Raw genomic sequence first — 16,109 nt, 5'->3', positions numbered from 1 at the left:
CTAGTCTGAATTGCTATATAAACCATTAAACTGTGCAAGTCAAACATTCAGTATGAAGCAGTTACACAGATTCACCCCATCTTAAAAAAAAACCAGCCCCCTATACCTTAAACATACTTTACGAACATTACTTGCTTTTAATACACAAAGCAGAAGTAAACCTGCCAAATGATTGAATACTTAAGAAATCCTGGCTCTATAATAGCAGAAAAAGCACAGAAATTCCCTTTCCATCACTTCCATTAAAAACATATGATCAAAGAAGAGAGACAGAAGACAAGGCCCATTTTCTAGTATTACAGGTTACCTTCTCCTAAAGGTAACCCCTTCTTGATGCAAAAAAACAGAAAAAAAACACTAACCACCACCAAAACCCAACTGCAACGAAAACACACAACATTCCTTTTTGAATAAAAAAAAAAAAACAAACCCAAACACAAAACCAATAAAAACCCACATGCCTTGCAGAAAATCTATCTTTTTATTTATAAAGCTGAGCCTAAACCAGAGAAGGTACTTTACAGAGACATGTAAATGGAGCACCTTAAATAACAGAGAATAAAGGATTTAAATGGTGACATAGTATCATATCTCCTTCCCATCCTTCTACACATTCCAATGCTGAATTTTGCAAAAATAATTTAAAGATTACCAAGTGTGTCAATAAAAACACAAGTGTGTTAAAAAAAACCACCACCAAACAACTCTTAATTGAAAAAGAAGAGAAAACATTTCATAAGCAGTTTTGCTTTCTTACCTGAGGTCTATCAACCATCAGAAATGCATAGGTTTCAGAAAGCTCTTTTTCTAGGCGACCATCAAATTTCAGCTCTCTGCGTTTTTCTGTGAACTGTTATTACAGAAAGTTACATGCAGAGTTACATGTTATTACACATGTAGAGAGATTACTGCTGTTACATTCAAGTGTCAATGTTTCAAGGCCCCATCTATGTCAGCAGATCCAAGCGTACAAAAATAATCAAAAGATAATCTGAATGAGACTATAGTTGCTAAAATTAAATTTCAAAAACATTATACCCGTGGGAAATATCATTGACTTAATCTGCCCAAAGATTTCTTTCTTTGGTTGGTTTTTTAGACACTCTTCAAACAAGCCTGTGTAGTAATGTTTTAGTGTTATCTTTGTAGCATAACTATCTACAAGCATCCAGCTCAGTGCCTTCCATACCATCTTTGAAATTCCAGAAATAAGCCTTTTTCTCTTTTTAGGAGACAGACCCATTATCTCTTATGTTGTACATGTACTTTTGTAGTTGCACCTCACTGCTACTGAGGTGGTTTTCATCAGTTGCAATACTTCTTAGCTGTAACCATGAATCATAAATGTTACAATAGATTTTAAAAAAAAAAAAAAAAGTTGAGAGTTTACCTTATAGTTTCAAGATAATAATTATAGCAAACCAATTATATATTCTATTACTCCATACATGAAGTTTTTGGCACTGGGACTGAAAACTAATTTCACAGTTATGAAAGAAAGCCAAGGCTGGATTTAAGAGACACCAGATAAGGTACAGCAGAAGTGCTTTAACCAAGCTCCTCCACTTACTAGTTCAAGTAATCAACTCTTTTAGGTACTTCTTGGAAAACAACAAAATTACAGAGACTATGTAAACTTAGTATCAGAAAAATATTTTAATCTTAAGTTTCATGGGAAGCATCAGGCCTTTCAAATAAGACACTGTAACATCTTTCCAGGTTATTAAAAATACATTAAAAATTAAGAAAACTTTTGAAAACTAAAAATGCACAGAGACAAGTGGTGCCAAATAAAATTTTTTTTTAGTCTTTTTTGAGTATATGGCAGGCAAGATTTTATGTCTATGCAGTAATAAACTTGCCTGAAAAATACCTGCTTACATTTTTGGTGATGTGAGTTTGCAATTAAATATCAAGCACGTAAGTAGAAAACAATCTCCAGGTCTTTTCCTCTAGACTCAGAAAAAACATTAAATTTCATCTGACGTGTACCTTATTCATAAAGAGAAGCCAAAAATATACTTACTTCCTTTTCCAACAGTTCACTATGAACTAAGCTAGCTCTCTTGTAATTAAAATTGGACACTGAACTTGGTTCCAAGTAAGATGAATGCAGAATCTTCACAACATCCTCAAATTCTCGAGAGCCTACAGCTACTGGCTGAAAGAGTGCTATAAAAGAGAAGAAATAAGATAATAAGCTCCAATACACATCTGGAAAAAATCCAAATATTTCCAGTTCATTGACAGTTTATGCTCAAAGAGAAGTGGTTCATGATTCAATTTAGAATAAAAGACACCTAAAATATTTGAAAAAGATGGAATTTAGGCTAGAAAGTTTAACTTAAAGTTGCCTAGAATTATAGCATCTTAAAAAAATACCATATTTCTTTATGCTTTTTTAATATTACACTTGAACAGCTAGTTCTCAGAAGTTTATAAGTCTGAATTTACCCTTTGAAAACATCTGACATGTATTGCAGAACACTGTAATTAAAGTTTTAGAACTTTAATTAGACTAATTAGCTCTTAATTAAGAACCACGAACAAATTGTTCTAATAAAACCCTCAACAACAGTTTCATAGCTTAGCCTCTCTTTAGAGCCACTACAGAGTTTTTTGTTCGTTTGCTCATGGTTGTATGCTTGCTTATTAGACTAAATATTTACAAATTCAATACTGTCTTAAGAAGTCCAATAAGCTCCTATTACTAAAAAACACACTACCTGCGTTCATGCTTTATGATCTTATCCCTTACAATTAATGACTAAAAAGGAAAGCCTTTCACTTATACAAATTCACCTTCCGGGCAAACCTTTGCCTAAGTTTGCACAATAAAGTGTTCATCTCCCAAGCTTCTTAATTTGTATTAGGGTACTGAAAGTGGCAAACTGATCAGAAGAGCAACCTGAGAGCGGGCCAGCAGAGAATCTTGAGCACAGATTTTGTGAGTAATGTCTAGGAAAATAATAGCTCTGGGCGAACTGAACTAGTTCAGTATGGCAAGTGTTTTTCTCCTCAGGGTAACTTCCAAAATACAAAAAGTACAGTATTTTTGTGGTATTTGCAAACTTCTGACAGTAAGTATTCCCTTTTGCTCTTTTTGTAGGATGGCCTATTTTTCTCTACCAAAATAAACCCCCAAACCACCACCACCTGAAACTACTAGAAGTTACAATGGTTAGGAATGAACTACAATAGTACTAGTCTCACATAAAAGACAATCTACCATTAACAGCAAATTAAATTTAATTACATCTTTGGAGTGTATCTCCAACTTCATTAAATAATGCAGTAGTAGATTTACATAGTAATCTTTTCCTCATTTGCAGGAAAAATTTACTGCATTAGCCTTAACATAAAACAAATGTTCTAAATGAAAACTGAACTGTTTTGTGTTATCTAGTAAAAGCTGCATTTAAACACACATTTTTATAATGTAATACCACATCCGCAAACTGAAGTAAAACGATTCCAACACCAGCAACAATGAATAAGTGATTTTTTTTTTTTAAGAGTGGAAGTTATGAAAGTGATTAAGAAACGGTTCTTATATAACATCCTTTTTAGTAACAACGCCTTCATTCTTGAAAGGCTGACAGCAATATGGGAGGAAAGATAATTAAAAGTGAATGAAATTCTCATCTTAGTATTACTAAGATTGAATGCACTTGTACTGAAGAGAGAAACACTTATTAGTAAAATATAAAACAAGCCTACACACACTGGAAAAGCACCTCTTGTCCCACCCTATTCCCAAACACCTCTTAGATCTTTCTGACAAGGAGTTACTAAACCCTCATGTTGCAGTGCATGAGTTTCATGTATTACCTGCTCCTCTTCTGTCTAAAAGGACCAGTTAAGGCAGAAAGTTACCAATGCCAGCTGCTTGTCCAAATTTCCTCTTTCCTTAACAGTGATTACTGTACCTCACCCCTTCTCCCTCCCTCCCCCTAAAACTCATGCTCAGTCAAACCCAGCCTATTTCTTCCATCTTGAGTCCAGGCAAGTAGAAAACCCTACAGGGCTAGCTAGAAAGACTGACCACAAACTATACACAACATCTTGCCTCCTTCTCAGATGTGTATCTAGGAAGAGGCATATTATTACATCAATTAAGGTCCTGTCATTCATTCAAACATTGTCAACTACGTTCCCATTTGTGTTTAAACATTTCCTGCTTTCTGGAGCAGAGACAGACTTGCCTAAGAACAGCAAGTCCCCCTGTTCTTCAGCTAGGGAGACCCTACATAAACTACTATACAAACAGCTCTCAACAGACATTTGGAAGAGCTCTACCTAATGCTTTACATTATGGATGGAGGAAGGAGTAACTGACAAACTGACTGCAGGATAACACTGCAATCATAAAGCAAAAAAACCCACGTCACTTAGCTTTGAATTTCAGATAAACTATCATATACAACAGTCAATAAATTTTTTAGAGTGCATGGCATAAACTCCCCCCCCTTCTCCAAGTATGACTCCTCAAACACACTCATCATATGCTTCCTGACAGGCTGAAATCCACTTCCCAGTTTCTCCAGAACTTGAGGCACTGCAGGCTTCAGGTTCTTGGTAAAAACCTGAAACATTACCTAATGAGGTAAGTAGCAAGGCAATACTTTTCAATTTGTCATCTAAGCATTGCTGCTAAAGGGCAGCTGTTTTCTGAAAGGTTAGGGTCACTATAGAAGAGCCTGTACCTCACTTAAAGGAGTTTAGAAGCAAGAAAAAAAAAAAAAGAAAAAAAAAAAGAGAAGTACTAAACTAGACCTTCTGTAGCAGTCACCAAACCCTGTGTCCACAGGCAAAGGATGAGATTATTAAGTTTATCTCCAGTCCTACATCACTTCAAAGACCAGTAGCGTGTACATATGTGTTTTTCAGACTCACTATACAAACCTGATGTGGGTATGCTGCACCTTTATTGACCTGTGTAAATTAAACAGTAATTTATGTTAAGGACTAACTTGCAGTATAATACATACAAGTCAATTATTGTTGTTTTTGCTGGCTTGTTTTGCATAAGTAAAAATAAGTAAATACTGGTTTTGTTCAGTTTCTACTCAGTGTATTGGAACATATATAAGTATTTTTAGGTGGAAACTTAGTTTAGCTAATACAGCACCTAGTCTAGGGATAGACATTAGACTGGATGTTTGGATGCATGTAATTCCCTAGAGGCTTTAAGTTTCTCTTTCACAGCTGTCTGATGCTTCAACTTGAGAAAACCAAGTTTGGAGTTAGCGGGTTTGGTTGTTTGCGGTTTTTTTTTTTAAGGCAGAATGTGAAGAAGATGACGGAGACATTCTCTTTAAGGAATCCTGAACTAACTTTCAAGTGAAGATAAGTAAATTACTTATTTTATTTTAAGTTGGCAGAATGCTAGCACTCTTCACAAACAAATGCTTCTGCTACAAAAACTCCATTGAGAAGCATGATTTTCTTTAAGTTCATTTTTTAAGACTAAAACAAAAAATCTGTGGTGTTAATGAACCATAATGTTGTTACTTTTGTGAGTTTTTCAGCCTCAAACATCTTTTGCTCTCAGAAGGTCTAAACAGTTATCAAGTTCAAGGATTGCTTAATGAAATCCCCATGTAGAAATACTAAGTAGCAAATAGCAGATACCCACCTCTACCAAAGATAGGGAAAATTAGAAAACAAAAGACAAGTCAAAACGAACCATCAAATACTATTAAGTAGAAAAGGGACAACCGAGACCTCCAAGCAAGTATTGCTAAGATTTTCATGGACAAAAGCAAGACCTTTTTCCCCCACTCAGTCTGAGAAACAGCAGACATTGGATAACTTGGTACACAATGGAAACAAATGTCCAACCTTAATCAACAAGCAACCCCTTAAGTCACTGGCTGCTACTTGAGCATGTTTTTGGGGATTGTCTTTTGGCATGAGGGCCATTCATAGAGTTATTTCAGCAAGTTAAAAAATGCTCTTCCAGTGCTTTATCTTGAAAATTTGTTGTTCCTCATCTTATTAAACAAAGATCTTCAAAGTTTCAGGCAGACTTGGAAACCTGTGAAAATCTGACAATCAAATTGGCCTCAGAGAGGCCATGACAACAGGCTGTAGTACCAAGATTAAAAAAAAAAAAAAAAAGAGAAACTACTCAAGAGAGCGTAACATCATTACTAAACTGTATGTACCAAGAAAACAGAAACTTTCAAGACAGTTCTAAGTAGGAAAACAAATGCACGCACACCTTCAAAAAAATAAATCTCACAGCCAACCTTTCTTAGTTTGGTTTCTTGAACTCTTCCGCTAGGAAAAAAAGAAAAGGAAATCAGAAGAAAGATTCTTTGTGACAACTAACCACAATTAGTTTTAAGAAGTACACTTCCTTCAGATGCATTTCTCCACATTAACAAGATTCTTTCTGTTGACTTTCAGTCATTTGTTAGTCTCCAATAGAGGTGGAGATAAATTCCAGAAAGGCTAAATAAACAGCTAAATCCTAAGTTTTCTAGGATTTTTCCCTTACATTTTTGCTTTGCAAATTCAATTTTTAATTGCTTCACAATCAAAAGTTGTTCTGCAAGCACATTTTGCTGCTTAAAAAAAAGAAGAAAAACCATCAAAAAAAAATAACACCACCCAAATAACAAAGTCATCCTGTACAGATTTTGAAGTCTGTACATAACAGATTAGTCTTCGCGATCAAGACAGCAGGTATCTGTCAGGATGGCATGTCCAGGAACAAAATGGAGGTTTAAAAAGCAGAACAAGGACAATTCCAATACAAGGAAGGATGGAGAAAGCTTCCATGTGTATTGTTTCATGCTAGAATTTAGATTCCAGCCAAGAGAGCACTTTTGAGACGGACAGACGATATTTTGATTATTTTGTAATTTAACAAGATGTAATTGAACACCGGTACTAGGCATGTTGTAAGCGTATGCCACTACCATGTCAGACGATCAATGCACTGCTTATCTTCTAGTTTAGCTCCAGAACTGATTTAATTGCATTTCTCAAATGCCAATACTAATTCCAATAGCAATTTGGCTGTCCTCAAAAATCATGTTGGCAGCTTTTATGCTAGCCCACTTTTGCTAGTCTTGCCTACGACATGGTCTCTCACAGCACTTTGCATCATGGTATCACACGGTGTAAGACCAACGACCAGCAACCGTAAGCAACTATAAGACTACAAGCGCCACTAACAGAATGGAGATCTGTTTTGAGAATTTTGGAAGCTGTAAGTCGCCAGTATGATTAAAGTGCCCAAGAAGCTTTCTGTAAGCTGAAAGGGAAAAAAAAAAAATACAAGTACACTAAAAAGTAAGCCCTTAAGAATGGGTCAAATGACCCTGACGTTAGCAAGTGAATTTTAGAAGTAAGGTAAGAATGGCTTCCCATTCTACCCTAGAAGACACAGAAGCCTGATGTTTGAACTACATTTTCTAAAGCTTTTTACACCCTGTAGGAGATGGTTCTGCATAGGCAAATAATGAATTAGATGACCCAAAAAGGTATTTTGCAGGTTTTCATTCACATTGGAACCAAATGCTAGAGAGCAACTTCTAATGTCTGTGGTTAAATACTAAACATTTCTGATATATATTTAAAGGTATTCAAATGTAACACTTGGGTCTGACATACGGGAAGTGCAAGAGGCACCATGTTTTATCCAGACATTTTTCTGTCAGATGAATAATGAGGCTTTTTTTTTCCTTCAAATCAACCCAGTCCTTTTTACAATGTATCTCTGCCAGACTTGTATCCCCCCCCCCTCAGGGGGTGGCAATGGAAAAGGAAGAAAAGGAAAAAGGGGACATTACTGCCAAAAATGGAAGGAGGGAAAAGGAAAGACTGGATAATGAAATAAACCTACCTTCATCTCTTCCTTACAGAAGAAAGCATTTCAAGAAGTTAGATGTTAGACTCTTCTCTGAAGAACTAGAAGCCTATGCGAACAGGTATTTCTGTGATACATACTAAGTTACTGACCCCATGTTGCAAAAGGTCAAGAACTGAGATAAGTTTCAGGGAAGAAATAAGACAGATCTTCAATGCCACTTAACAAAATCAAAGATAAGCAGAAGCCAATGGAGTCTTACGAAAAGCAAGAAATACCACAGGCTTTTAGAGGAAGAGTTACTCGAAAACCAAAAAACAAACCCTGGACGCTTGGAAGAGGAACGCTTCCAAGGTGAGGCACGTGAACATGGGATGCTGGCTTCCTCCCTGCAAAGCAAGGAACTTTCACTAGGCAAGAACAGTCTTCTGCGTATCATCAATGAAAGACAACTCTGCTCAATATTTGCCAGTCTACCCTAAGCAGGATTACACGCCTCTCCTGCAGAGAGGAGGTCAGGGGGAAGAGAAAAGCGAACCATCTTCTCTGCATGTCCATGTCCCATAGAACCATCTTCTCTGCATGCGACTGCATCTCCAGAAGCAGAGCCAGGATCAACACTCAAGCCCACCCTGACTGCATCCAGCTTTTCCGTCCTTTTAAAGCAACGGTCTGAAATTCAAGCCGAGTTTTGTTTTGTTTTCTCCTCCTTGTGACAAAATTAAAACGAAAAAGAAAAGAAGGAGGGGTAGGGAGAGAAAAGAATGTAAAAGCCTCTCTGACACTAAATATCTTATCCCCAGCAGCCTCACTAGTCCGAGCCATGCCACAGCCTCCTCCACACCCGCAGGATTTTGCATGCAGTTGTGTGAGGTGCATAAAGATCCTGCCTAATGAATAAGATGAAGAGGGGAGTGAGGGAGAGAAGGGAGGGAAAGGGAAGGAACAACCTTTCTTTTCTCTGCTCTTCCTGGGGATCTGAAAGTTCCTCCTAACAGGCAGGTCTTCTGGGGGCTTAGGGAGAGGGGGAGGCCCCCCCAACACACCGCTGGGCGGCTGCTGCTGCTGTTGTTGTTCATTTGCCGTTGAGATGCTGCTCCTGCGCTGGCTGCTGCTAGTGATGCTGAGGTTTGGGGGGACCTTGTCCTCTGCAGCAACAGCAGCCACCAGCAGCGCCTCCCCAGTGCTACTGCTCTCAGAGCGTCCGCCATTTTGTGTGGTGTCCTCAGCGCCTCCTGCTCTATTACTCTCCACCCCGAGGAGGCCCGCGCTGGTCTTCTCCGTCCGCTGATGCCGCTCCGGCTCCATCTCGCTACCACTGGGGATCGGGGCATCCGCCATTCAGTCCTGTGGCCGTGAAGCGAGCACGACAGCCCGCGCCTTCTCTTCCTCCCCCACCACACCACCCCTTCCCCAGCGCCACGCACCGCCCGCTGCCGCTATTGCTCCCCCTCCGTCCGCTCGCTTTATGGCAGCCCCGCCGACCCCTCCCGGCTCTCTAACATGGCGGCAGAGCACACCGAAAGGGGGCGGGGCCGGAGCAGCCCGCCTCAGCCAATCCGCTCGCGGCACACGTTGTAAGTAGAGGGGCAGGCGGGCACGCGCCCGCCGCTCTCCGCGCGGCCCCGAGCAGCGCCGGCCGCCGCCGCCGCGGGAGGCGGAAGCGCCGGCTGCGGAGCCCTGTTTAAAACGGCGGCAGCACCCGCCGCCGCTGGGGCGAGGCCCCGGGCCGTCGGCACCGCCTGAGGAAGGTCCCTCCGCTCCGCCGCCACTCCTCCCGCCGCCTGCCAGCACGGGGCGGAAGAGGCGGCTCGCTCGTTTCCCGCTTCCCTCCTACCGGCGGTGTGGGCGAGGAGAATCGGCAGCTCCAACCTCCGGGCTCTGGAGAGAGGCCCGGAGCGAGCCGCCGGCGTGGCCGAGGGGAGCGCTGGGCGCGGCAGGTCCCCCCCCTGCCCGTCGCCGCTTCTGGCGGGGAGCGGGGCCGCCGCTGGGCCCGCCTCCCCGTTCCGCCGGCGCGGGGCGAGAGCGGGTGCGCTACGCGCGCAGCGCCGCGGGGGGACAGGGGCCAGAGCGTTTCTCGTGGCGCTAACGCCACGGGCTCCAACCTCCAGCGAGCAGACGGCACCCCCGCCGCGCCAGGCGGGAACGGGCGCGCAGGGTCAGGGCGGTCGCCCTGGCGGCGCGCGGAGCGAGCTGGCCCTCGCGCGGGGGCGGACCCCGGGGCAGCGACGCGGTCCAGCTACGCGTGGCCATCCGCCCCCGGCGGGAGGGCGGCCGGGCAGAGCGAGATCCGGGCCCGCCGCCTCCCGTCCTGCCGAGGCCGCCCCAGGCCCTGCCCACGTCACCGTGACAGAGTCGCAAGCCCCAAAAAGGAGCCGGGCGCCAAGAGCGCCAGCTCTTGCTTCTTCCTCCGAAATCTAAAGGGTTTTTCCAAGACATTGGACACAGTGACAACGCTTCCCCTCTGAAGAATAAAGATAAATTATTAACCGTGAAGGACAGGCAAAAATCTTAACATACGTTAGCGGAATTCTTCAATAGTCTCATGAGGAATTAGAACAGCACCAAATAACCTTTCCTCCCCCCCAACATCTTCCCCTCTTGGGGGGGGACGACTGACAAAACTTCTGTCTTTGGACTAACACGTCTTCCGTGTAAGGAGTAATTCCAGTTAAAACAGTAATGACAGCTTTGTACAAAGACTATAAAGATACGGTTCTTGCTGAATCAGTTAAAAATATGAACAATATGGTTTGTTACGCTTTTTTGGGACAATCTTAAACTGCAAAGGAAATGTGCTATCCCAAAGACTTCCATGTGTTTCTGTAACTGCACTGAATTTAATCCTCTCTTATATGTTTAATCAAGTGCATGTACGATCATGACAAAAGACAGATTCTATAGTAAGGGTACTTAGGTGACAATAGCTATTTGTGGTGTAAAACTACAAATTGCAAGCAAGCTTACACAAGAAAAAACTGCCTGTGCAAGTAGTGAACTATTTGACCTTTATAAAAAAATAAAACAACTATAATGTCTCATCAATAGGATAAAGAATTACAGATCAATTGAAGGCAACATAATCCATTACTCATATACCAAAGAGTACCATTTTTCAAATGCAGTGAAACCAAATGCTATGAATGATTTTGGTGCTATTGAAGCTAAGTGAGAAACTTGTTTTTTTCAGCAGATTTGCTAAGGAAACTAATGAGGTAGTATGCTGGGATCGTTATGTGCAACATGTTTTTTCTTTCAGTGCAAGAGCTAAATAATAACGTAAAACTGGTACACATTTTGTTTACCTACAAAGAAAACATAATGCTGTATTTATGGACCTAAGTGTGACATAGTAAAACATGGAAAAGCGCTAACCTAAATTACTTCTCTGTCACAAGATCATCGTTCAGTCTGTTCTATATTCTGTAATTAAAAGAATAATGAGAGTGCATTTAATCTTTGTGATCATGGATATGAATCAGCTTTTAAGGAAAATCAATGCTTCAAATACAATGCCAATAACTGGTATTTCAAAACAATAAATAATGAAATTTCATCACATCTACGCAGTTGTTAGGTATTCACAGACAAGCTTTGTTGGATTCCTCTGCAGTACTTTAAGGCATTGCTACCTCCTGTTGTCTGTCCTATACCTGTATTGGAGGCCAGTACCAAATCAGAAGGTTAACATTTATTCGCCTCTGCCGCCCCTGCTGCAAGGCTTGTAACTTCTGGTAAAAGAAGGTTGTGAATATGTGAAAGCCAAAAGAAAGACCTTTCTTTGGCAGCTCTGAGGAATGCACTAAATTGAAAAGTGCCTGCTGAAAATAACCCATTCTTGCAGCGCCTAGGAAGTACGAATACCAGACATTTAGTTTTACAGTAACTACCAAAACATTAAAAGCCTACAATTTGTTTTCTTTGTTAAAAGTATACTAGCACTGTAGTTGTTGAACAAATGCATATATTCTTTAGTTACACCAATTATCTTAAATCCTGATAACTGCGGCTATTGTCATCTCAAAAGCAGCTACTGAGTTTAAGTGCAAAGTTTTTCCTATACAAAGAACAAATATTTTAACCTAGCCCTTTTGTTTTATTGATCTCTTTTCATACTACCTGTAAATCAGAAAATATAAGTAACCTACCAACTCACAACTGGTCTGGTGCTAATGGTAGCCTCCAAGGTGTTAAAAGAAGATAAGCTAATAATTATTAGTTTCTCCTCAGAAGTCTTTGGGGAGCCAGCCAAGTTTAAATAGGATAATTAGTATCTATAACTATAATTTACATAAATTACAGAAACATAACACCAAACATTTATCTAATTGCAGAAACATAGTGTTCAATTATCCAGAGGTAATAAAACCCACACATGCAATGTTCAACCTATGGATAAATTAAGATTGTCTCCCTGAGAATTTGATGTCCTGCCCCTGTGAGGATTCAGTGGTGGTAAAGAGAGTATTACAGATGAGTTGATATATCAGCAGAGTAATTTTGCTGTGCTTTACATCACTCAAATAGAATTTCCATATACAAGAAAAAAAAAATTGAAATACCAATCTAGTGGTAAGTCTGTGTTGATCCATTAGAGATCTCCAAAGATATCAATCTGATTTATTAAGTTTGAATTGGCAAAGCTGTTAAAATCTTACTTCCAGGCTGTGTACGTCTTCAATATACAACTAGTTCAGTTGATCAGTGTTTGGATTTGATTACATCTGGCTTGCCTGCATTCACAAACGAGCAATATGAAATGATACTACAGAGCTAAGTTGGTGTCTTCACTCTCATTTTAGACATACTCTTTTTTTCTTTGCTATAAATTCTCGGAACGTATCTAATAATTCTTTTGTGCTGCATCAATCTAAACCACTGTATGAAAGACTGGAAGAATGGTGGTGTTTTGTCTAGAAGGGAGAAGATAAATAATAGCAGTTACCAAATATGGAAAACACTGTTGCAGAGGGAGAAATAATCTCTATGTCCTTGGTGACTGGGATGAGGTTTAAGTTGTAACAAAGGAGATTTAGGTTAAATGTTAGGAAACACTGTCTAGCTAGAGAAGTTAAGTACAGGAAGAAATTCTTTGCAGACACTGGGATTTCTTTAACAGGTGTTTTAAAGTTAGGTAAGACAAATTTCTTCCAGGAATGGGGTCACATTTATTTAATGTAGGTCCTTCCAACCATATCGTCTATTCTCATTCCGAAAGAATTGCTGAAAAATGTATCTACGCTTTGGGCAGGGCGAAAGAATTTTCAAAAGAAAATTAGGTCTTCCAGTAGCCACCAAGTTAATAGGTATAGATGTAGTAAGTATACATGACTTTTTTTCTTCCTTAGGAAAACATAATTTTAGCATGTGTGTATATATATACACATGACACTTATTTCCTTGCTTGTTTGCATTATCTTGGCTCTATTAATGTACTGTTCACATTAGATGAAGACCTATTCACAGACAGTGAATAACCACATGACAGTAAGATTTCAAAGACTTCAGAAGAAACATTAAGTCTAAATTGCCTATCTTCACTGTATTCCAGTAATTCTGGAATAATTCAGTAATTCTATACAGATCAACTATAGAGCTGTTCCAATAAATTCAACAAGCACTGAAGAAACAACTACCAAAAAAGGCAACAGGTTGGGAAACTACTGTCTACTAAATTTACCCTGTAACCATGAAAAGTATGCTTACTACCACTTTCTCTCACAATGAATACTGGAAAATATGTTAAAGCATATGTTTACAATGTATCTAAATGTGTTCAATAATGAGAAATATAAACATCATAAGCCTGTATCATAACATATCCAAACAATGTATGAAGTCTTGCTTATTTACCAAACAACATACAAAGAAGTTTTCATTTACCACTTGCTTTAAAAAGATACTTCTTTGCAGTTGTACGAAATTATTTTATGTATTAAGATAAGCCTGGGAGAGATCATCACAAAAATTGCTAAGTACTACTTGATAAATGATGTAACAATTCTGGATCACTGTACCACTATGAATCTTAAATCTTGATAGATATAAAATAGGTAGCAAGAATCCCAGTTCACAAAACAAAGGTTCAGTGGAAAAATCACCATAGGAAGAGATTAGCTGAATACTCTGAAGTAAAAAAAAGGTTATAAAATCTGTCACCGTATTGTCTTTCTAGTTTCTGGTTTCTGTGGTTTCTGATATTTGCCAGGCATTGAACCACGACTCCCTGGCTTGCACCAAGCGGTTTCCCACCCAAGTACAAAGCAGCTGCAGATCCCTTTGATTCTGAAATCAGATGATATGTAATACATTAGTAATGCAGACTTAGATCAGATTAACAACCAGAAAATAACAGTCATTTAAAAGGAAGGGTTGCGTAAGGCTCCATGCTCAAGGAGCAAACTTGGGTGCTTGCTCCAGACATTACCTCAGTATTCTTTTACAAAAGCAAATTTAGAAATGCAAAATTTTATTTAGTCTGAGGATGTTGTTACACTTTAATTTAAATAACTAGAAATTAATATTTTACTTTCCAGAAATTACTCTAGTGATGCAAAACACATCACATTTCTTTAAGTGCTAATTTTGTGCTGACTATATTTTAGGTGCCAGGAGATCAAAGATAGAACTGTATCATTAAGCTTTCCTCATAGATCATGAAAAGAGAGGCTCTTTCAGAAAATTCAGAGACAAAACCTAATTTACACACTTGGAAAGAGCTTTAGTATCATTTACCAGCCATAGAGAAAACATGCCTATGATGATAAAAGGTGAGACAAACTGGGGAAGTAGTCTCAACTTGGCTCTGTAAAGCCAGGGATTAGTAGCAGAAATTCACCGAGTACTTTTTTCTAACAAATTTGTGATCCTCAGGTGAAAGTCTGAAAATATCTACTTATATTTTTAAAAATACTTTCATTTTATAATTATTAATACACTTAATATCTTAAAATATTTTAAATGTAGTGTAATCAAATCAGGTCTAAAAATATGCAATTATTGCCAGTAGATGGCAGCATCAACCTGTAGAACAGATTAGAGTATTTTAAAATCGGTATTCACAAGTAAGCATTAAATATGGAAGAACTGTCCATTCTGGATCTGGAACCCCCTATTCAAAGGAAACAAATCTTCTTCCATATATGTAGAACTCAGTTTCTGGCTCTGTTAGATCCTGAGGATCAGGACTGTTGAGTGCCAGACAGTGCCACCATAAACCATCAACTTTTTCAAAAAGAGCAGTCCATTAAACTGATACCTAAAAGTTGTGACCTATCTTTCAAATCCTAGAAATTTCTGTGAAACCTCAAGAAACCTGGTTCCCACTATTGCAGAGGCATTCCTAAGGCAGAATCCCTGGTTCAGGTGGGTCATGCTGAATAGGAGTCACCACTGAGAAATACTTTCTCTACCTTTGAGTTCAACTCTGGGCCTATCCTTTAGCCAGATCCTGGCACCTGACTCCCCAGTACTGAGCTCCGCAGACTTTAAACTAAGTGCTCCTGGTGTCTCATAGAGGACCTTTGTGTTCCAGGAGATAGACAGGTCTCCATCCTTGCATTGTTCTTTTCAGTGCTGCAGACCAAATCTAGGGAACAAAAGACCACAGAGAGTTAAATTTTCTTTTGTAGTCTCAGAGGACCCATACAGTTCAAAGATTTCCAAGGGCATTCTCTTTGCTTACCTTTCTCAGTCAAGATGATCTATGCTTTTACCTTTATTACTTCTGGTTCATCAGATCCTTCCACAAGCCAAGACTACGCTGACTGTTCTCACCAGGAATTAAAGAGCAAACAGCTTGCTAAGATTTGTCAAAAAGGGACAAAACTGCTCTTGCAAGATGCCTCATCAGTCACTCTTCTTCCAGACTGTGAGATCCAGAGTACTCATACCTCGGATTTAGAGGAGCTGGAACTCATCCAGCATCTGTGGTCCTCTCCTTATTCTGCCATCCCCTCATGGTGATCTTGGAAGCCCTTGACACTTCAGGTTCCTCACTGCTTTGCCTTTTTTACACACTCCACCTGTTCTCATTTACCTTCTTGCCATGGCACTACTCTTCCATCCAAAACAGAAGTGATCTAAGATCTCTTAGAGATCCAATACAAATTACACAGCTTTGAACTCATTAGTGGAAGCTATACATGCAATGGTGGGTGACCTGAGAAATCAGAAGCGATTTTCTGCATGAGAATAACATAGAGGCCCATGTGTACTGCATGGCTGCAGTATGTATGCCAGTTCACTGCTGCAACTTCTCGGACTCCATTCTGCTGACACCAGGATT

General features: G+C 39.7%; 1 protein-coding gene across 5 annotated transcripts in view; it reads right to left on the bottom strand.

The window, feature by feature from the left end:
* TASOR (transcription activation suppressor) overlaps positions 1-9,314 on the bottom strand; it is a 33,884-nt gene extending 24,570 nt beyond the window's left edge. For 3 of the 5 annotated variants that reach the window (XM_069812274.1, XM_069812277.1, XM_069812278.1), the window contains exons 1-3: positions 8,773-9,314; positions 2,027-2,172; positions 758-850 (exon numbers count right to left, since the gene is read on the bottom strand). In XM_069812274.1, coding sequence (XP_069668375.1) covers positions 758-850; positions 2,027-2,172; positions 8,773-9,163 — 630 coding nt within the window. In that variant the 5' untranslated portion in view covers positions 9,164-9,314. Of the gene's footprint in view, positions 1-757; positions 851-2,026; positions 2,173-6,226; positions 6,273-8,772 lie in introns of those variants that run through there. The other 2 variants (XM_069812275.1, XM_069812279.1) reach the window with 2 other exon arrangements.
* Positions 9,315-16,109: the final 6,795 nt, after the last annotated feature.

This window comes from Haliaeetus albicilla, chromosome 24 (genome assembly GCF_947461875.1).
Source record: "Haliaeetus albicilla chromosome 24, bHalAlb1.1, whole genome shotgun sequence".
In the NCBI taxonomy this organism is placed as follows: domain Eukaryota; kingdom Metazoa; phylum Chordata; class Aves; order Accipitriformes; family Accipitridae; genus Haliaeetus; species Haliaeetus albicilla.
The sequence above is the reverse complement of the archived record's forward strand: the minus strand, read 5'-3'. Positions and strand labels throughout refer to the sequence as shown.